Here is a 23667-nt window from a genome sequence, read left to right as displayed (position 1 = left end):
AGTGGGTTATGGTGTCGGTGTCGGAAGGCTTTAGGACCCAGGGGACCTGTCATTTGCACTGATGAGTGGCTGTGAACAATGGTTGTGAGTAGATGAAGAGCCTGAGAAGTTTTAATTGTCTTCTACACAAATGGTTGGTTTAAACCTCTACAGCAGAGGTTCGAGTTACAGGCTGTTTTTCTTTTTAGAGTGTGTGTTTGTTTTTTTTTTTTTTAAATTCGTTGAAATGTATTTGATGTTTATTGTATTTTATGTTTTTAGTAGTGATTTTAGAAGACAAGCCAGGTGTGCAGCAAACAGTTGTCTGCTGGAGGTATGTTAACTTTTTTTAAATGTCAAATATATTATATTTATGCACTACAATCTAATTTATATTGTATTGCCTCCTGCAGGACAGGCTGCACATGTGAATTTGTCACTGTTTTTTCCTCCTTTTTGTTGCGTTTTTCTCCCAAGTTGGTTTTAGAGTAGGGTCACCTTTTAAAACTGTTTTTTACGCCGGGTTTGTTTTTATTTCTACTGGGCTGGTGCAATATTAGTCAGGCAATGTGCAATCCCTGAGCTGAGCTCTTACCTTAGGGGAATTAGGTCTTTTAGAGGTGCTCCGTGTGGATTTGCAGTGAATAAGTTTTAGTAAGAGTGATTTTAGTGCCACCGATTACTGCCTGAACTAAAACACTTAGTGAATGCGATAAGTGTTCTGTTGGGCTCATATTTATTTGGGGTGGATTTGTTTCTTTTAAAGCAACGAGCATGGGACCACCGGGGTAGAGCAAGTCCTCAGGTGATAATTGCATTGCTGACAGGTTGCACCAATAAGACTATATTGTGGTCGTTAGTGACCTTTTCCATTTTGATGTTTTAGGCCTTTTGCAAACCCTTTGTTTTCTTTTCTTTTAAAATAATAAATTTTAACGTATCTGACTGATATTGACCCTCTTGTCCCGTTTATTCTGGGCTCGTTCCTGTAAGAGCTCTGGGCCTGAAAGTTTGCACGAGTAGTATAGAGGCCCTTGGTGACTTTTACTCACTACGCTGGTTTTTGCTGCTTTTTGGATTAAGGATTTTGGCTTTGGGTAATGGTCACCAGGAATTGTTAAAGAACTTTGGCAGGGGTATAGGTCTGGAGCAAAGGCCTTGGCTTTTTCTGGGAATTTCTAAAAAGGCACTGGTAGTAACTGGTTTTTTTTTTTTTGTTTGTTTTTTGTTTTTGCAGTCTGCAGCTGGATGGGGGGGAAAAAAGTGCATGAGTTTTACTGCCTGCTGAAAATTGCAATGAAAGAACTGGTCAAGGTACATGATGATGATGATGATAATGGGCTCATCAGAGGATGCAGGTAGATGTGATTTGACATAGCTTGGCAGTTCAGACTGACTGAGACACTTAAGCAATGTGTAGTTGATTTCAAACATGCATCAGTGTGCAAAGATCTTAATCCAATTCTCGTTTTGTAAAGATGAATTCCAAAATGACCAAAGAAATCAGGACATGAAAAACAAAAGGGGGCAAACAAGAGCCTGCTCAGACTATTCCAGTCCACTCTGAGAGATTCCAGAGGCTGTATACTCTGGGTTTGAGGTATCTCCTAAGACCACTAAGATGCAATAACTTAGAGGTTTGGTCATGTTGCAATTCTTTGTAGGCCGAATTTTTTTCTTTTCTTTTTTTTGTGTATACCACCAAATCACAATAGACATCTTGATTTGCTTTATATTGTAATTTAAATCCTACAATAATAGAACCTCAACAACTAAATGACTCCTTATGAGCAAGGACTTGGCAACAGTGGGAAGGAAAAATGCCCTTTCAACAGGAAGAAAGCAGCATAGGCTATTGCAGTGTAACTATGGGAAGTTTCAGGGTCACCTCATCCAGCCCTAACTATTTGCTATGTCAAAAAGGAACATTTTAGGCCTAAGTAGAGGGTGTGTCTCTTGAATCCAAGCTGGGAGCTGGTTCCACAGAAGAGGATCTTTAAAGCTGAAGGCTCTGCCTCCAATTTTACTTTAAAATATTCTAGGAACAACAGGGACGTGAGGTGGGCAAATGAACTGAATCATTTCTTTAACAGGGTTGATTAATCCAGGATGCAGTCTTCAACATCGGCTGTAGACTCACCCACCCCCACTGCTGCTGTTCCACCTCTGACACCTCAGACACTTCACACCTCCTCCACTCATACTGCTCACTACTCCCAACCAAAGCATCCAGTTCACATCCAACACATGGCTCCAGCCTGTCTCAACCTGTCACATCTTCAACCTGAGGCTGAGGCTGGGGAGAGTTCCACAGCTCTGGAAAACCTCTTGTGTCGTACCAGTGCCAAAGACTCCACGTCCCAAGGACCTCAACAGCTACATGCTGGTGGCTCTGACATCCCACTTGATGAAGACCCTGGAGCGGTTGGTCCTGGCTCAGCTTCGGCCCCTGGTGAGCTCATGACTGGACCCACTTCAGTTTGCCTACCAGCCTGGTACTGGAGTGGATGATGCATTCATTCATCTCCTACATTGTTCCCTCTCTCACCTGGAGACCGCTGGGAGCACTGTGAGAATCATGTTCTTTGATTTCTCACAGTGCCTTTAACACCATTCTTCCCACAGTACTGAAGGATAAGCTGGAGAACTCAGGAGTGGACCATCACCTCACAACATGGATACTGGGCTACCTCACCGACCGACCACCGTATGTGAGAACTCAGGGCTGTGTGTCGGACAGGGCCGTCTGCAGTACGGGGGCCCCACAGGAAATGGTTCTGGCTGCATTCCTCATCACCATCTACACTGTAGATGTCTCTCCCAACTCCACCCAGTTGCAATTCAGATGCCCTCTACAGAAGAGGGCAGAGCACTGAACCTGCTGCGAAGGCTGTCTTTTGGGATGAAGGGCCCACTCCTGAAGACTTTCTATGACTCTGTGGTGTCTTCAGCCATCTTTTATGGTGTGGTCTGATGGGGCGGCAGCATCTCTGCTGGGGACAGGAAGAGACTGAACAAGCTGATCAAAAGGGCCAGCTCTGTTCTAGGATGCCCTCTGGACCCAGTGGAGGTGGTGAGTGACAGGAGAATGGTGGCTAAGCTGTCATCCCTGTTGGACAACATCTCCCACCCCATGCAGGAGACTCTGACAGCACTGAGCAGCTCCTTCAGTGGCAGGCTGCGGCACCCACGATGTGGGATGGAGAGATTTCACAGGTCTTTCCTTGCTGTCACACTCTACCACATGGTCTCTGCAGGTGACCACACACATGCATACAGACACATCCCAGTGCCAAGTGCAATCTACCAATATAACAGTATAATTAGTACTTCAAAATACTATATACAATAGATTATTCTTTAAAAAAAAAAAAAATCTTATTCTATTCTATTGTTTTTTTCTCCTTATTTTTACTGGTCTTAACTTGTACTTTTTGCCATAACCAAAATATTTTTCACATGTGGGACTAAAGGTTTGTCTCATCTTATAACTTATGATATTAAATCACAATAGTCTAGCCTATAGGTAATAAATATGTGATCTAAATTTTCTGCATCACTCTGAGACAGGATGCTTCTACATTTAGAGATGTGCAAATGCAAGAAAGCAGTCTTACATATTTAATATGCACATATGTAACCTTTACTGAAACCTGAGTGAAACTTTTTAAATGAACCATTCCTCTGCGGATGATCAGTTTGCCATTTTAAAACTACTTTGAAGAATATTTGAAATGAAAGGAAGGTTTGAGAAAGTTAGCAAGGTCAAGTGATGGCTTAAGTAATAGTTTTATTGCAGCCATCTTTAAGACCTGTTGTATGTAGTCCACATGCCAGGAAGAAAATATGTGCTCAGTTAGGGGTGGGGGCAGGGGAATTCATCCCAATACTGTAGCTGGAGGATAACAGTGTTGCAAATAGTGGTTGTGTAGTTTTAAAGAGGGAAGCTCAAGTACAGAAACTTACAACTGAAAACAGATTAACACATGTAAAAAAGCATGGATGCTCATGAGGATAAGAGTGAATAAAATAAGGAATGAGAACTTGACAAACACAGATGCTAAGAAGCTGGTGTGATCAATTGTACATGTGAACTGAGGCACGCAACAGAACAACTCCAGATGATTGTGAAAGCACCTGCCACGCATGTGGGAATGACAGCACTGATATAAGATGTGAGAGATCCACTGAGTACTACAGTGGAACAGTTAAGTCAGATATATAATCCTGGTTTTCAGAATCTTTCCTACTACTGCTGTCAGGGGTCGTGTGCGGAGGCGAGGAAGAGATGACCCACACACAGGACTCTTGGTGCAGAATGAGGAGGTTTATTGGAAACGGAGACAAAAGATGACAGGATGGCTGGCTGAACTTAATGGACTGGTAGACTAGCTGGCTTACTGAACTGAACACGCGACAGGAACAACATCACAGGAACATCAATGACACGACAAAGAACGGGAGGAAACTGAGGACTTAAATACTGATGAGGATGATAATGAGAGACCGGTGAGTACACAGCTGAACATAATCTGGCTATCGACACAAGGTGAGCTGACATAGGAAAAGCAGGAAGTGAAAGTATTGATATGGCAACAGAAACAAAACGTGACACAACTGAAAACACTGGGTAACCGACCCAGGAACCGTGACAACTGCTATGGTATGAATTGGCATACAGACATCTGGGCAAGGCTTTAAACATAGTGGTGGTACAGGTGGCTTAAGGATGCCTTTTTTTTTGTATGTAAGTGCATGATGGTCAGACACAAGGGATGCTTTGCTGCTAGTGGTGGGTATGCAATATTTAACTAAAATATAACTTACTAAATGGCAGAAAGAGATGAACTAGAATACTCTGCAATAGAAATATGGCTAGGGAAGTGTCTTGTTCAAATTTTTTCAGAAGGAAGTACAGGAAAAATGTGTCGTTTAAAATATTTTATTTGCTTCGGCAGTTGAAATTACAAGTTACAGCGCTGGACCTCCTCTGTGAGTGCAGCCATCTGTGTTCACTGAAACAATGACCCTCATCGGGCTGTACAGTTTTTGTACTGGTCAGTAACAAATGATTATTATGCCTGTCTTCTTCTGGAACCCATCCTGATGTCTCCATTCGATGTCCTCTCCGTCTGCTCTTCGTCGACCTCCTATCTGCTCCTTTTTCCTGGAATCACAAAGACGGACACAAAAACACCTCACTGCCTAGCCTTGATCATTTCAATATTACGGATTCTAATATCTAGTCAGGACATTCTGTTCGGACTCCCTTTGACCCAGAGAATATCCTTATAACCATTATCAAGTGTGATGTGTAAGCATGCTGCAAAACCCTCTGCGCTACTACGTCAACTCCTCAATATTTCAGCCCAGTCACACCACTGGACGAAGCTTTTGACCCTCAAACACGGAACGCCAACTTGATTATGAGCACTGTGTATATAAAAATAATAAAACAGCTTTTAATCATTTTCAACGCTAACAGAAGGAGGCATTATGATCATCTATAATCCTTGCTTTTAAAAAAAAAAAAAGGGTCCTTACTCTTATAACTGCATGACATGTCAAGATGGTGAAAAATGACATGTGGGGATTTCATTGCTCTTAGCACATGCTAGGAAGGAGAAAGAACTGATGGAAATGGTGAGGTAATGGAAGAACTAATAGATGAGAAGGAATTGTTTGAATGATGGGCAAGGAACAAACATTAATATCAACTCGGGAAAAGTCTGCGCTGGATTTAACTCTAGTGTCAAGATATGCAGCTGGAATTTGCAATTGGGATGTAGAGGGGGTAAGGAGGTTTGTTACTGTTCTGCTGGAAAGGGATGATAATCCTGGAAAAGGATAACTTGTATAAAGACTATGTAGACTTGCTGATCTCATGGTATGGAAATGGATTATGTAGGAACTTTACTAGCAATACTAAAGTGGTCTGGCCCATTTAAGATATAAATGGGCTGTATGTAACCCATATCAATGGTAGCATGACAACACCTTGGAGTGTTTTTAAGTAGGCAAAAGGGGCTCAGGGACAAAATTGGGGCATTCTAAAACTTCTGACCGGATGTATGTATGTCTGACTGATCCACTCACTCCCTGCCTCCATCCAGGCCATGCGACATATGGTCATCTGCTCAACCACAGAGCTAACCCAGCACTCTAGACTGCCAATTCTTGTGTTCGCTGAATACGTGTCTGTGGTCCAGTGTGCTGTTTTATGCAGCTTTGTATTTCTAAGGTATTCTTGGTTTGAGAAATGATCAGCTTTTATATTACCTTTTGTTGGGTAATTGAAATCCTTGTCTGCTTTACAGAAATGTGCTTCTTAAATTAGTGACTTACCACAAATACATTTTTTTTTTTTTTTTTTTTTTTTTTTTCCCCCCCATCTGGGGTGAGGGGAGAAAGACATCAGGTAACTCATTTACATTATGTAGAGAGCAAGGATTCCTTTAGTTAAACTGTTGACGATAGGTAAGGAAACGTGTATGGAATCTTGCTGCAGTATGTATACTGTCGTCTGTCACACAAGTATGTGAAATCATTCCAAGTTTGAAAATATAAGATGACCTGTACTTGAATGTCAGGCAGCGAGAAGTGTATTATGAGTAAGTGCATCATTATTTGCTTTGCTCTGTTACAGAAGCGATGGCGTCATTTTGTGCCTGTGGGATGCTCGTTTTCCTCGGTCTTTTCCTGATTTCATTTACACCACATTGCAATGGAGGAAACATTCTTGTGGTTCCTGTAGATGGCAGCCACTGGGTCAATCTGAAAATCCTGCTCGAAGAACTTCATGCCAGGGGACACAACCTCACTGTAATCAGGCCGTCTACCAGCTGGTACATCTCTGAAAAGTCTGATCTATACACATCCATTACAGCTGAAATAGATGAAGATCTTGAGCATTTTTTAGATGGGCCCGTAGAGGAATGGATCAGGGTATGTGATATCTTTGGCTCCATTTGGTGGGAAATTGAGTAATTTGTGTATGATAAACATGTTTTAAATACCCTTTCCATTTTTAGATACAAAGAGGACGAGCTTCACTGCTGAATTCCTTGAAACTTGTAAAAAATTTCCTTTCTGTGATTTTTCAACTCCATTCACTGTGGTCTGAAGTCATAAACCAAATCCTTGATGATCAAAATATGGTGAAAAGATTAGCTTCCCAGTATGATCTGGTTCTAACTGATCCAGCCATGCCATCAGGGGCTGTTCTAGCCAAATATCTCAAGCTTCCCTTAGTGCTTTATGTACGCTGGATCCCTAGAGGGGAAGGCCACTTTGTGTTGGCCCCTTCACCACTTTCTTATATCCCGGTGCCAGGATCTGGCTTGACAAAATGAGCTTTATCCAGAGGATCAAAAATATATTTTTCTATGTCTTTACATTGTGGCACCACCATAAATTTCTGCTGGAAATCTATGATGCCATGTGTGATAAGTATATTGAGGGTGGATGTGACGTCATCTCACTACTACAGCAAGCAGACATTTGGTTGTTCAGGTCAGATTTTGTGTTTGAATTCCCTCGCCCCACTATGCCAAATGTTGTCTATATAGGAGGATTTCAGTCCAAACCAGCTCAGCCTCTGCCAGCAGAGCTAGAGGAGTTTGTTCAGAGTGCTGGGCAGCATGGAGTGATCATCATGACTCTGGGAACTTATGTCAATGCTTTGCCCAAAGAGATTGCAGATGAAATCGCCGGTGTCTTTGCTGAGATGCCCCAGAAGGTAACAAATGCTGCAGTCTTTGCTTTGTCTCTTAATTGGACAGGTTAACATTATGCTAGTTTAATAGAATGTTCTTCTTGTCTCTCCATGTTGCCTCTCCATGAAGAAAGATAAGTGCTCTTATTCAACATTGTGAGCTGAAAAAGTTATTTTTCTGTTCAGGTGATCTGGAAGCATGAAGGAGACCGTCCCTCTACACTGGGAAACAACACTCTAATAGTCGACTGGATAAAAGTGATAATAAAAAAAAAAACCCCTCTAGAACCCTATTTTTGGAAAGGAGTTGCTATTAAACAAGAACAGAATCTAATGATTTGAAGAGAAGAAATGCATTAAATGTTTAAACTCTAATTTCTACTGCATGGAAAAATATTTTTTGGCTTTGATGGCAAACTTAAAACAAATTGGAATGTATTTGAAAACAGGCATGATTTTTGTCATGAAAGACACTGCATAGGCCTGGGAACACTTTGGGAAATCACTGACTGTTGTGGCATTTCAACCAGTAACCCTTAATACAGGAAGCTCTGGGACAGGCTCTCTGCTTGAAAAGGAACCGGGGAGGAGACTTGGCCAGCTCTAACTGCTTCTTAACCCTCAGGATGTTGATCCTGCTCTCTGAACGTGTGCCCACAGGGCCCACTACTTAAGCGCTCCTCTCAGGCACACCTGTTATCAGCAGCTCTCCTTTAAATCTGTGCACTTGATAACTAACTAGATTTCAATGTAGTGGTCTGGAAAAGTAGGCCCCAAGGATCTGTTCATTTTTAAGGCTAGAATAACCTGCAAGAGCTCTCAGTGATGTTATAGTAATATGGTGGTTTTTACCTTTACTCTTTCACAAAAGGTAAAAAACAAAATTTCTACAATTTTAGACGTTCTGAATGCAGAATTGCTTAACGCAATTTAGCAGGAGCAAAGCTGAAACCAAATCAAACAATCATATACTCAAGTGACTTTAATTATACTTACCTAATTAACCTACTCTGATCTAATGCTGATTTGTGATACTGATCTTGGACCAGAAACAGGAGGTTGGGCACATCCAGAATGAAGATGAAGTAGTCCAACAGGGAAACGGCATGCCTTGGAAATTAAATCCCCAAGTATGCAGTGAAAATCCAAATCTTAAAGTTCTTATCCACAGGAAAACCATTAAAATCTCGGAAGCTGTAATTCAGCAGGAAAACAAAAGAAATCCAAATCCTCTTGAACTTATAATCAACATAGCAAAAATAAGCAGAGAAAAAGCTGAGAAATACATAACCAAGTTGATTGGTCTGGCATCTCTACTAAAACGTTGAACTCTTAGGTTGATTCTTCTGTACTGCTCATATCACAGGAGGCTAAGTGATGAATAAATGATCTCTTCTGCACAAAACTTTTATACCTGGTCCTCCTTTCTCCCCTCTTTCTTTCTGGACGTCACATCTAGTGAGATGACGTCTCACCTGTTGTGATATCTAATCACTCGATGTTAGCAACTTCATCACATATAAATATAATTTTCTTAATGCTTCATTTAGTTTTTACTAATTTACTTCAACAGGATTTTTCATCAGCTCAGTCTAACATCAGTATCATTACTCTTTATGATTCCAACATTATCTCTTTTTAACTCTTCAAAACTTCAAAACTCGTTAGTCACAATATACTCAAAGGTTTCTTTTTCAAATTATAAATGTTAAAGTCAGAGATCCTCTTAGATTAGCGCCGCCTCGGTGTCTCTGTAACTCCCCCCTACTTTTCTTCTCTAACACAAACACACACACTCGCGCACGCACACATCTTTGCACAACCAAGCCACTCCATATGGCATCTCAGTGAGAGGCCTGTAATTAGAATCATTGTTATATTTTCCTATTTGTTGTATTGGTTACATGTATAACATTATAAACTATCAGCAAAATCACAGAAATTATGATTCCATGTTAAACAGTTACACATACCATTTCTCTTATTTAAATCAGGCATAATCATGAGCTGGTGACACATTTACATGGACGTTGTGTTATCTGGACTAAAAAGAAGAGGGACCATCCAGCTTGTCTTCAGCTCTCACTTTAAAGCCTGCATTTCTGATGGTATGAGGGTACAGTATAGTGCCTATTGGAATTTGCTCACACATCTTGAATGGCATCATCATTCATGGAAGGTTTAACAGACTTTACAGCAACAAATGAGTAGAATCACTAACTAACGTAACAAGTATAATTTTAGATTGTGGGAGGAGTGTCTTGGGAGAATCCGCACACTCCAGACAGACAGGCCTAAACTGGGAAGTAATGTACTGGGATGTAAACCCGAGACCTTCATGCTGTGTGACAGCAATGCTAACCACCTCACCACCATGCTTACACGGTGACAGCACCCTCCTGCAAGTGAGACTTCAGTGGTGTTTCATTAAATATTAAATACTAAATACTAATAAGTTACTCTTAATACTTTTATTTTATTGAATAATACACATTAAACCTTATTAAAAAATATTAATAGTATATGGGTTGTCTGCTCAACCCAGAGAGCTAAACTAGTGACAACCTTTTACGACTGCAGAAGAAAGGAGCTGGAAAGATCATTCAGTTGGTTGATTGGTACTCTTATGACTCTTTAGATGTAATGTTCCTAATGCTGTCTGCAGTCACTGCTCTGCTCCTCTCTGTTCTGGTTATTTTCAAATTTCTGTGTTGTAGAAAAGTAAGAAAGAAAAAAAAGCAAACAAAGCTAAATAAGACACATTTTAAAACGAGAAAAAAGGATTTAAAGGATTTTCATTATAAGATCAAAAAAGTGTTCTTTGAGTACTCCTATCACTCCCAACCTGCTGCAGCAGATAGCTGTCTCTCCCTGAGTCTGGCTTCTTCTTGTTGAAAGGATGTTTTTCCTTCCCACTGGTACCAGGTGCTTGCTCCAAAGTAATTTACTAATTTACAAATACATATAAAAATACATTTTCTTAAGAACATGATACTTTGATTTTGCTACAAAAACAAAAAAACAAAGAAAAGTCAATTGGACCTACTTTTTAAGAAAAATGCTAAGTAAAATTTTGACATGTTCAAAGCATTCACAAAAAAATGTGATAATCTTTAAGGGTCTATGCATACCTATCCATCATATTTGATCAGGAATACCTTTTAAAATTATATTGAATGACTTATACTCATGTAAACACTCTACTGGAAGTTTATTTTTTACATTTTTATTAATGTATTAAATCTTTATTCAACATCAAAACTCATAAAACAAAACAAAACAAGTCAGATTATTAATACAAAAATCCAACTTATTGCACTCTTCACTTACAGAAGTCTTAATGAGAGCTCTGGATTCTCCCATAAAGACAAAAGCAGTCAGCTATAGTGTGTTCTGTAGTTTAAATAGGTTTAAATGTTAAACAAATTTCTTCCAGTCAGAGAATGTTGCATATAATTAATTTTTGCTTGATGCATAAAGTTAAAAGATTAAAACTAATAAAACAAGTTTTAAGAAGAGACTTTTCCATTTGATTACATTTTGTATGATGGATTATGCAGAAAAAGTAGAATTGGGCTGAAAGATCTATCGCTTTATCACCTATTCAGGTTGTAAATTGTGTTTTAAAAAGTAACTAAGTAACTAAGTAATTAATTACTTTTGAAAATAAGTAATCAGTAAAGTAACGGATTACTTTTTTTGGGGAAGTAATCAGTAATTAGTTACTGATTACTTTTTTCAAGTAACTTGACCAACACTGCATATGACAAACCCCTCGCACACCTGCCAAGCATCATTTTTATTCTGTATACGTCCTGAATGAAATCCAAAAGGGACTAGAAAGCGGCAGGCATTAGGACCCAGCAGAGACATCAATAACAACTGCATTTTTTTCCTTCCTGGGGAAATTGAGATGGTTGTGTTTCTCTGGCATGTAAAACCAAAGAAGCAGCAAGAGTGGGCTCACCAAGCGAAACGGTATTATGAAAATTATCTCACAAGTTTGCACTTTTTCTTGAAAATGTATCTGCAAAGTGTAGAGGCACTAATGATTAGCTTACACAAAGCCATGATCGGTGCAGCTATTGTGAAGTAACATTTTAAGTGCATGTCCCCCTCCTTGGATGTGTAATGAGCAGCCATTAAGAACCTGTAGCTGACACCCTACATTTTCAAAATTTACTAACTTTACTGCTTTACTAACTTTACGACTGAACTCTTCTGTGTTCTGCATGAGGTCCTCATGGCTAAACACAGGCCTGGTTCACGTAAAGAATTTCTGACTATAACTGTGCATGTAGCACGCAGACACAAGTCTCCAGGGCCTTTTAAAAATTTTATTACTGATGTTATAACTCTCCATATTTCTCCATTACAGTGTATCATATAACAGTCTTTCCTCAGGCAAGTTGCTGACTTGCTCGTCATTAGAAACCTTTTGAGAGAATTTATGGAATCCAAATACTGCACTTCAAAGCCCATGAATAAAATATTGGCATATTAGCCCTTTAAAACATAGTGTATCACATTTGATACAATATAATTAAAGAAATAAACAACCTGCATGGTATATTTTTAAAGAATAAATTGCAAAAAAAGGGAACATGATACGAATTCAAACTCATATATGTAAATTAATATTTAATTTTAAAAAAATTTCATCTTAAATTCAAATTCAAATTGTATTTGTCACACACACAACCATACACAGTATGGTATGACATGAGATGAAATGCTTATAGCTGTGCAATACCATTAAATGACAGTAGGTTTACAGTAAGATATACAAATTTACAGGTTACTACAAATTTACAGCTTTAACTTAGAAATTTACAGTAAAAATGTGCAAATAACAGTTTACGTAAGAGATTATTAGTCAAAAGAAATTATACATTATAGGAAGTGTGCAAGAAGAAAAACCAGAGTGCGTGTGGTGATGTGATGTGTGTGAGAGTCCAGTCCTACACCTGGTTCAGGGCCCGAATACCCTGAGGGAAGAAGCTCCTCCTCATTCTCTCTGTTTTGGCCTTAAGGGAGCGGAAGCGCTTCCCAGACCTCAACAGTGAGAAGAGTCCATTGTTGGGATGGGAGAGGTCCATGTGAAGGTTCACAAATCACTCCATTTTACAAAAAAATAATAAAATTTGGCAATTATTTCGTGGTTCAGGCTTTAAAGTACGGTGGCCCCTAGAGACAAAGCATGTACAAACTCCAAAACACTTACAAATTCCAAATAGCACGCACAAACTCCAAAACACATGCAAACTCCAAAACACATGCAAAATCCAAAACACGTACAAAATCCAAAACACGTACAAAATCCAAAACACATGCAAAATCCAAAACACGTACAAAATCCAAAACACATGCAAAATCCAAAACACGTACAAAATCCAAAACACATGCAAAATCCAAAACACATGCAAAATCCAAAACACGTACAAAATCCAAAACACATGCAAACTCCAAAACACATGCAAACTCCAAAACACGTGCAAACTCCAAAACACGTGCAAACTCCAAAACACGTGCAAAATCCAAAACACGTGCAAAATCCAAAACACGTACAAAATCCAAAACACATGCAAAATCCAAAACACGTACAAAATCCAAAACACGTACAAAATCCAAAACACGTACAAAATCTAAAACACATGCAAAATACAAAACACGTTTCGGCGGGAATACCGGCTTCCGCGAGTGTGACGCTTATATTGAGTGAGGAAAAAATAATAGAATATAATTTTATATTTATATTTCAATATCACAATAATCTTCCAATTTAGAACTTCGAGTTTAAAAGAACTAACATAAATAAAATACACTTCAGCAAAATACTTCTAATTTATTTTCCCAAACCACCCAGAGCCGCACTATAAGGACTAAAGAGCCGCATGCGGCTCCGGAGCCGCGGGTTGCCGACCCCTGTCCTAAGAGAATTGGATGCAACAGAATATATTTCAATCCATTTAACAGACCTATTGAAATCTTTAATATTATGTATTGAAGCCCTTTTCCTTTTATTGTATTAAGAAGCAATTATTTCTTCCCTTACAATGGCTAAGAAGGAACACTAAACCTATAAGCATATTTGGTTTCAGCATCTGTCTGTGAAAGAATCCCACTCACAAGTTCTACTGCACTGTGGGCGACACAATGATGGTCTGCACAGCTTAAGTACTTGTTTTGATAAGCAAGATAAGAAGCCAGTTTTAGAAATCATTTCAAAAATCTATTTTGTATCTCTCTGTAACTTTTTTTTAGCAACTGAAAGTTATTATGCTCTTAGTGTAATCAAGAAATCAAAATGTGAAATAGACAAATTACACTTACAGATGTGCAAGCTTTCAGCTTACCAAAGAAAGAAATGATTTCATTTCTCTTTTGGGTGTTAGAAAGCCCATGGACCCCGGACTCTGATTTTGAAAGCCATCGATTAACAGCCTGTTAATGTAAGAGAAAAAAAGTTAATCTGGAGAGAGAGACAGAGGAGCAGCTGTACAAAAAGCATAAAAGAAAGCTGACGTCCAAAAATAACTTTGTCACTCACTGGACAAGAGGACCTGTGCATTACAGAAATCAACCAGGCAAACATATTTTTAAATGTCAAAAAGAGCTTTGGGAAGCAGCCACCAGAAGATGAGTGCACTGTGGTCTTAAATGGATGGACATAGTCACTCAACATTTTATCCCTTTATATTCATTAACCTGAGTAGGTGAATATCACAATGAGGCAAATCATAACAACAGGACCCTGTTGTAAAAATGTGTTTCAGGTGCATCTTAGACAACGTGAAAAGAAAACAATGTGGTTTACCTGCAAGACATGGTACCAGCATAGAAGGATAGCTGACTATAACCTTCTGCAACGCATTTATTTCCGCAAAGTCTTTGTCAACCATAAATGCTCTACAGAAAACAAGAAAACACTAAATGAGATTAAACAGTATGAAAATGTTTTTGCTATCTCAAAGCACCACTTCAATGCCAAATTAAACATTTCAACTCACAAGTAGATATATAAAATACTGCATACAGCCTATAGGAATAACTTTAACAACTGGAAAGGAAAGTTTTTTGCAGCCCATGCTGCAGCTATAGCATTAGATTCTGGCATGTTATAACTTTTTTGAAAAGGAATTATTTCAAAATTAATAGCTGTCAATGTATTATTTACCTTGGGGAAGTTGGGAAATGCTCACAAACTATTCCAAGAACAGTTTCCAGGGTTTTCTGACTTTCGTTGCTGACAATAGCATAGGCCACAAGGACTCACGCCCATGATCATCTCTTACAACAAGTGTGAATAAGGAAATGAATACTGGTTAACACAGTGCGTGGTGTCAACAAATACTAACTGTTTTGCATAGTTCTCCATGTTTGATTTCATTACAGGTGTCTGCAAAACAATCATTAGTTCTTGGTCAGATGTGTATGGTTGATAGAAGAGAACATGTTCTTGATGTTTTCCATTAAGTAAGGTATGTACACTTTGACTGTCTCCACAGTTAAAGTGCTTCTTCCTCATCATGCAGGTTCTAACACTGTCAATGTCACGTGGTGTGACAAAATGCTCTCTGTTGTGAAGATCTCTGTGTCCATGTTCTTTGGCCCATTTATGACATTCGGTTAGTATGATGGCTGGCTTAGTTCCAAGGGAAAGCAGTTCCTCAATCTTCCTCCTCAAACCACTGGAAATATTGTTGAAAATGCGTCTTTTGGGTCCGAAGGATCATGCCCATCATGCTTATCATATGTACGCTGCACGATGACTGTGTGGTCTTTCCAACATTTGAGTACTTTAAATGAAACAAAGGCCTTACAGCCCACTGCTCTGTAGCTGTTTCGACTTTTTTTTCCAGCTCTGATGCAGTTGAATTTGTAATAGTCTCTTTTCCTGTCTTTACCTGAGGCCACATTTAAACATTTATAATGTCCATGAAGGGTTAATGAGTTCAATTTTTCTAACACAACACTGAATGGGTCCTCCTGGCATTGTGACACATGCACACAGAGTTGTGTATCTTTTCCAGTTCTTTTTTTTTCATCATTCAGGACACTTCTTCTAATTATATCGTCCATTTCTGGTGGAAAAATAACAAAGGTTTAATTAGTCAATATTCATTAATTCATTTTAACTTGTTTTGGGTTTTTTTGCAATACAATGTAAATATTAAAAATATATTATTAAAACTATATTTATATATATATATATATATAATATAAAACAAACAGGGGCTAAAAGAAATGCCTAAACTTTCATATGGTATGTCTCTGGCAACATTTATACGATGTCCCAGGGACAACTTTAACACGATGTCCCAGACAACATTAACACGATGTCCCAGGGACAACTTTAACACGATGTCCCAGGGACAACTTTAACACGATGTCCCAGGGACAACTTTAACACGATGTCCCAGGGACAACATTAACACGCACCTGAGCGGCACCCGCAATCACGCCTCACCGCCTTAAAGTCTGTGCTCTCTCTGCTGTTGTTGGTGGTGGTGTGTGTCGGGCTGTGAGCTCTTGGCTACAGCCGGCTGTCGTGCACAGCAACCGTGTGTGAAAAGTGGTCAATAAAGAGATGCTGAAAAGCGTGTTCATGCAAACATCGTCGGGTCTGCCGTGATGTGTTTACAATGGGACTTCTGATCCTGAACCTCTGCTCACAGCGTCTGCTAATCGGTGCTGTGCGAAGTCAGTTTACGCAGGACTGTAAGCTGTCATCTGTCGTCTGTGAGGCGTGAACGGTGTTTGTCTTTAACATAGTTCACGGTGGAGCTGCTGACATAATGTGGATCCGAAGATCCATAATTGGCCTACCTGGGGTTGAAAGTCTCGATAAATGCACGGTGTTTGGCGGGAATACCGGCTTCCATGAGTGTGACGCTTATATTGAGCGAGGAAAAAATAATAGAATATAATTTTATATTTATATTTCAATATCACAATAATCTTCCAATTTAGAACTACAAGTTTAAAAGAACTAACATAAATAAAATACACTTCAGCAAAATACTTCTAATTTATTTTCCCATACCACGCGGAGCCGCACTATAAGGACTAAAGAGCCGCGGGTTGCCGACCCCTGCTGTAGGGGGTAAGTTAAATACCAGCACAGACGAGGTAATTCAGACTTATTGTTTTTTTTCTTTTCTTTTCTTTTCTTTTAAATAAACACCAAAAATGTTTCACTCTGTCATTGTCATGGCTAAAATAAATGTGCCACATGTATAAATTCAAGTTCTTTCTTTTGCAAACCTAATAAAAAAATGCTATATGGGAGGTTCTGAAACACTGACCTCCATCAAGAAAGTAGGAATTCATTTTTGGAAGGAGTTTTTCTCATTGTTTCAGCCTTTAGCAGATGACTTACAAGCGAGTTCTTCATTTTAGTAAGCTGTGCTGAAACTGATTTTCTATGGGGACTTGAAAAAGCCTCTAAGTCTCTAGAATAAAAAGGCACGGGGGAAAGAATGATATCAAATTTCACATCTGTGCCAGTTGTCTCTGTAAGTGCCCTATCAAACTTTGCACGCTATGGGTGACGAGCTTTTGGCCTGGTTGTCTTAGCTGTGTTTATAATTGTGTGTCTTATGCAAGTGGAAAAGTCACATCAGACATGTTCCCATTAATGCTTGACAGCTAACTCAAGTGCTGATGTTCAGAAAAAAAAACACCTCCCAGCCAGCCAGTGAAACAAAATATCATTCAGTACCAACATAATAAGAAGTGCTTTTGAGTTACTGGACATACCAACCTGCCTTCTGGACATCTATTGCATTTTATTTGAAGATATTTAAAAAATATATTTTCCAACAGTCCGACTTCAACAGACTAAACAGTCATCTAAGGGCTTAATTTTTCCATCTGGATACAGATAAGTTTTTAATCAGGGCCCTGTACTACAACATACCCTGGCTGTCTTTCCATTATCTGCATTCACTCACTCTAATATTGCGATTAGTGTAAATGGTCATGCACAGAGCAGTAAAATAAACATTCTAATCATTTTTAAGGTGACAGCTGCACATTAGAGCTCTGACACTTTAAAGTGGATCCATTAAAACAGCGGTCCCCAACCCCCGGGCCTCGGACCGGTACCGTCCGTGAGTCGTTTGGTACCGGGCGCGCGAGTTGAGGCTCAGGTGTGAAATGTATGGTTTTCAGGGTTTTTATCGGTTTTCAGCGTTATTTTGTTATCGTTTTAATCGTTAACTTTCGGTTTTCCTGGGTCTTTTCACGTGTGTTATGAATAAATCTTCTTTTTTTCGGTACCGGCACTAGTTTTAATTTGTTGTATTTATCCGCGACACCTTATTGCCGGTCCGTGAAAATATTGTCGGGCATAAACCGGTCCGTGGCGCAAAAAAGGTTGGGGACCGCTGCATTAAAACATACTATAACACAGCCTAATAAAGGAGAAGTGGAAAATGTGCTGCCCCTGTGACCTGATTTCAGATGGAAGTAGAAGAAAATCGCTGGATTTATGGTTTTATCATTTGAGATTTTTATTGAGATGATTGTCATGAATTGTAGAACAATCTGCCTTATTCATGGTGCACATTCCAGTCTCAATTTATTTGTTTTTTACATGTTAATTTGTCATATTATAGTAATATGTGAACGTCTTTCATAGTAACATGTTTTGCCTATGATATTTAACACTGATTTATTTGTTGTGGTTTTCTTCTTTCATTATCAGTTTGAAGTACAAAATGCAATGTTCATAATGCACCTGGATAAGCCAAAATCTTGCTTTGCAGTATAGGCCTCAGGCTGTAAAGTTTTATTATTAATGTCTTTCCCATCAAAATACATTGAAATCTCAGAAATCTTTCAAGCTTTGCGCTGGGGCTCACTGTGTGCCTGTTGATATTCTAGCTCTTTCCCCTTTACCTCAATATGCATCCTGTATGAAATCCACAAGGCATCACAGAAGGACAGAAGACAGGATCCACCTGTTTATAAAGCATAAAGATACAGTGCTCCATTTATCACATTAGTGCTGTGCAGGATCAATTCAACAGCTTCTCGATTCTAAAGATCATGTCTGTGTTCAGTGGGTTATAGAAATATATTCTTTGTAAACCGTTTGATTATGAAGCCTGCACAGGTTTACTTCACAACATTAGATTTCACTGTTTTGAGTTTTTTGAACTTTCAAATATTTTATTATTAAATATTTTTGTTTGATTCTTAATTTGTTTACATTTTCATCCTTCGTTGGTCGTTAGTTCTTAGTTCCAGTGGGCAGTTCACTCTATTCCAGGAAGCAGGTTTAGCTAACAACTCTGAGTTTGTTATTCCTGAGATTAGGGAAGCTCTGGGTTTCTGTCGTTAATCTAGAAATATAGAAATATGAAGACAGTGATTTATAAATCAGCTCAGAATAAAATCTATAATGTCCAGTAATGCAGCCAGTTTCTTAGCACTGCAAACATTTACCGTAATGACTGTAGGAATCACTGTTTAAATAAAAATGATCTGTATAAAGCTTTAGAACACACTGATGACTGATGATCATCCAATACAACATCACAGTCATGTGTTATTCTGTCACAGTGAAGGAAAAATGCACAGCTGGATCATATGAACATTTGAGTGACGATAAGGCTGGAAATGGCTGATTTGAGCTATTTTAAAATGGAATACAATCTGCAACATTTCATGCTGAAATTTGTTCACAGGTTGAAATTCAGTTATTAAATGCTGGCAACATTTTGTAAGGTACAGTGTGTGAAAGAGAATGAATTCACTGGAAAATAACCTAAATCAGTCGCAGTGGATCTGAAGGTGTTATAGGATCCACAATAGATCAGCAAACCGTGTCCACTTGAACGGCAAGACAGACCAAAAATAAATAAGGATCACAGATTTAGCCCCTCCTTTCATAAGTGGGCAGGAGGTCAATAATATTTACAACTACCAACACTGAAGCCGCCTGTTTACACATGAACCAAAATCAAGGCTTATAAAACATGTATGGTACATGGAGCTGAGAGATACACTTTATTATTAACTTAACTGATCTCTGTAAAATGGTAAATGGTAAATGGCCTGTATTTGTATAGCGCTTTTACCAACTTTTACTAACGCTTTTACTAAAATAACTATAATAACTAATTGGATGATTGAAAACCCCCCCAAAAGGAATTCAATTAGGGAGAAGATGATTACAAAATAAAACAGGAAAAGAATGAATTTAAATAGGAAACAAATAAAAACATAACAAATAACATAAAGTCATAAAATTATGAAAAAATGAGAAAAATTTAATGAACATCCATAGCACCTCTATTATGTTATGTAAAATTATTCGTGATGGATGTAACTCATTTACAAGTGAAAGAATCTCTGAATCTGGAGTTTGAACTCCAGATTCAGAGAGTTAGGCAAACTAGACTAGATTTGAAGAACAGTCTTTCTGTGGGCAGGCTAGACAGCAGTTGGATCTCTCAACCCAAGGTAAGGAATTTCCTAAAACACTGTCCTTTAATTTTGGTGTCTATTTGGGTAAAAGAATCATGTAAATATTCCAGTGCTTGCAAGTATTGTATAGCTCTAAATATTTGGCTGAAGAGCAAATATTTTTTCTTTATATTGTGGATACTTGATGTCATTTATGAGATCACTGAGGTGATTATTTCTGTCTGATATTATAGGAGCCATGGCATCCCATCATGTCTGTGGGATGCTTGCTTTCCTCAGTTTATTCCTCATTTCATTTACACCACATTGCGATGGAGGAAACATTCTGGTGTTTCCTGTAGATGGCAGCCACTGGATCAATATGAAAATCTTGCTTGAAGAACTTCATGCTAGGGGACACAATCTGACTGTGATCAGGGCCTCCACGAGCTGGTACATCCCTGAAAAGTCTGATCTATACACATCCATTACAGTTGAAATGGCTGTAAATTTTGAGCACTTTTTTGGTGGGTGTCTAGAGGAGCAGGTGAAGGTATGTGATTAGTGTATGTGATGACTCAGAATATAAATACTCTGTTATTTATGAGACATGTTTCTCTTTTTCACTTTTTCTCATCCATTTTTTAGGTGCAAAGAGAGGGGGCATCAGTGATGACTTCCATCAAACTCACCAAGAAATTTTTTTCTTTACTTTCTTATGGACATTCACTGTGGTATGATCCTTTGAAATATATTTTTGATGATCAAAATATGATCAAAAGATTAAGAGATTCCCAGTATGATCTGGTTCTTACTGATCCAGCTATGGCCCCAGGGCTTATTCTAGCCAAATATCTCAAGCTTCCCTTAGTGCTCAATGTACGCTGGATCACCAGTGGAGAAGGCCACTTTGTGTTAGCTCCCTCGCCACTCTCTTATATCCCAGTGCCAGGATCCGACTTAACAGACAAAATGAATTTCATCCAGAGGATCAAGAACATTTTTTTCTATAGCATCATACTGTTCCAGCAGAAATTTATGGTGGACTCAGTATATAATGACATATGTGATAAGTATATTGAGGGTGGATGTGACGTCATCTCACTACTTCAGGAAGCAGACATTTGGCTGTTCAGGTCAGATTTTGTGTTTGAATTCCCTCGCCCCACTATGCCAAATGTTGTTTATATAGGAGGATTTCAGTGCAAACCAGCTCAGCCTCTGCCAGCAGAGCTGGAGGAGTTTGTTCAGAGTGCCGGGCAACATGGAGTGATCATCATGACTCTGGGAACTTTCATCAATGCTTTGCCCAAAGATGTTACAGAGGAAATCGCCAGTGTCTTTGCCAAGATGCCCCAGAAGGTAACAAAAAGTTAAAGATTCATATTTCCACTGCTGCGTTTTGGATTGTTAACCTATCGTATTTTAATTTGTCCATATCAGCCAATAGATACACTGTGAAAGATGCCATTGTTTGTGCATTGCCATTCAGAAACCACAGTTTAGCATTTGCGGTGCATTTTGGAGCCAGAAGTGTCTGTAAATTTATGAGAGGATGGAGTGGTATGTTATTAGTCAGGAAGGCTAAATTTATAGTCTTTAAGAGTCTACACAAAAAAGACAGTATATTTAATGCTGGCATAGGTTACCAATAAAATAAAATTACAGTTACACTTAAAAAAAAAATAACGCAAGGAAAAATTTAGGACAGATACCTTGGTTAGACTGTTAATACAAATAACGAAATAGAGAGTCACACTTAGCATAAAAATGCTCCAAAAGGCAAAAATAGAATAAACACTATAAAGAAGTTCTTTTCTGTAACTTGAATTAGGTAAGGTGTCCCTCCCATAGAGTTCCTTTGATGTATATTGTTTTTGCATTAGGTTGTAAACATGCTTGCTTTTGATGTCTTGACATTTTAACCACTGTAAACAGCATCAACATTGAAAGGAACAGCAAATTATGACACTTCAGTGATCCCTTAAATCATTTAAAACTCATTAACATTTAAGATTTTAGTCTGAATTTGCATCTAGGTTAATTCTGTGTAGGTCTGTTAAGTGTTTTTTAAAGTCTCAGGGCTAATGGGGAAATCTTTCTTTTGTTTTTTCTTACCAGGTTATCTGGAAGCATAAAGGAGACCGTCCCTCTACACTGGGAAACAACACTCTAATAGTCGACTGGATGCCACAGAAAGATCTTCTGGGTCATCCACAGACCAAAGTCTTTGTAGCTCATGGAGGAACTAATGGTGTCCAGGAGGCCATTTACTATGGGGTCCCTGTGCTCGGCATACCCTTGTTCTTCGACCAGTATGACAACCTTCTACGACTGCAGGAGAGAGGAGCTGCAAAGATCATTCAGCTAGTTGATGTTAATGGCCACAGTTTTGAGCAAGGCCTTAAGGAAGTGATCCATCAAGAGAGCTACAGGCAGAACATTGAACGAATGTCACGTCTACACAGAGATCAACCAATAACACCCATGGAGAAGGCCGTCTTCTGGGTGGAATATGTGATGCGCCACAAAGGGGCTCGTCACCTGCGTACAGAGGCTTATAAGATGCCCTGGTACTCTTACTACTGTTTAGATGTAGTGCTCATATTGCTGTCTGCAGTCACTGCTCTGCTTCTCTCTGTTGTAGCTGTTTTCAGATTTCTGTGCTGCCGAAGACAAAGAAAGATAAAAACTAAACAAAGTTAAAATAATTTCCATTTGGAAGATGACATACTATGTCTATTACTTACTGTGGTTTAGTTTTAATGCAAAGAGTTACTTGTAGCACAGTTGTAAATGATTAAACCTCTTCTTCATAGCCAACAAGTTTGTTGGACCAACATTACAACATTACAAACTGTTCAATGAAACTGTTCCACGTAGTAACTTTTTAGTTATATTCACAGGCAATAAAGTTCAAATAATAAACACCCAAACCTTTAGAAAGTCTATTTGTTGATTCTGTCATTGCTTGGTTTCCTTAAAGCACAGCTGAGATAGTTTTTCTGGCTTTTCGCTTTGTGCATCACATGTTAAAAAATCAAATCATAATTTTTACAGTATTGGCAAAAACGTTGTTGCTATTGGAGGGTTTATGTACACCTAACCATCACATTTAATTGACAAAACCCACTGTATAATGATATGTTATGTACAACCTGAAGAAATCTTACATTTCCTATTTGTACAACCCTGGTCGTGTATATGAAACGTGTATAAATGGTTTCCTATAGACTTCCTGTCTGTGGTGTGTACAATGTTATTTTTTATTGTGAGCACAAAATCACTACATACTTAAAAGAATATTAAAATATGCAATGAAACCCTTTTATTTATCTTGAGTTGCTATACTATATTAAATCAAATGAAGCTTTACTGTCAGTTTGCTCTGCATACAACCATAGTGCAGGCAAAACGAAAGGGTGTTTCTCCAACACATACACACAAAAGAACATCATACAAAAACGCTGCCCCCTACATATAAACACACATACATCCCAAGACACAAAGCTGTACAACAGTCTCTCACTTCAGTCTCCATATACAGCAACCAGTGG

General features: G+C 38.7%; 1 protein-coding gene across 1 annotated transcript; it reads left to right on the top strand.

Moving 5' to 3' along the window:
* Nucleotides 1-257: 257 nt before the first annotated feature.
* Nucleotides 258-23007, top strand: LOC116323462 (UDP-glucuronosyltransferase 2A2-like). Its single transcript, XM_039618765.1, is given in 9 exon segments — nt 258-313; nt 6626-6924; nt 7011-7317; nt 7320-7717; nt 7880-7951; nt 20104-20167; nt 20365-20663; nt 20759-21472; nt 22232-23007. Coding segments are annotated over 8 exon segments (2733 nt in total). The 5' UTR covers nt 258-313; nt 6626-6630; the 3' UTR covers nt 22817-23007.
* Nucleotides 23008-23667: the final 660 nt, after the last annotated feature.

Source organism: Oreochromis aureus, linkage group 10 (genome assembly GCF_013358895.1).
Source record: "Oreochromis aureus strain Israel breed Guangdong linkage group 10, ZZ_aureus, whole genome shotgun sequence".
Classification (NCBI taxonomy): Eukaryota; Metazoa; Chordata; class Actinopteri; order Cichliformes; family Cichlidae; genus Oreochromis; species Oreochromis aureus.
Note: the sequence above shows the minus strand (reverse complement) of the source record. Positions and strands in the feature narration are given on the sequence as shown.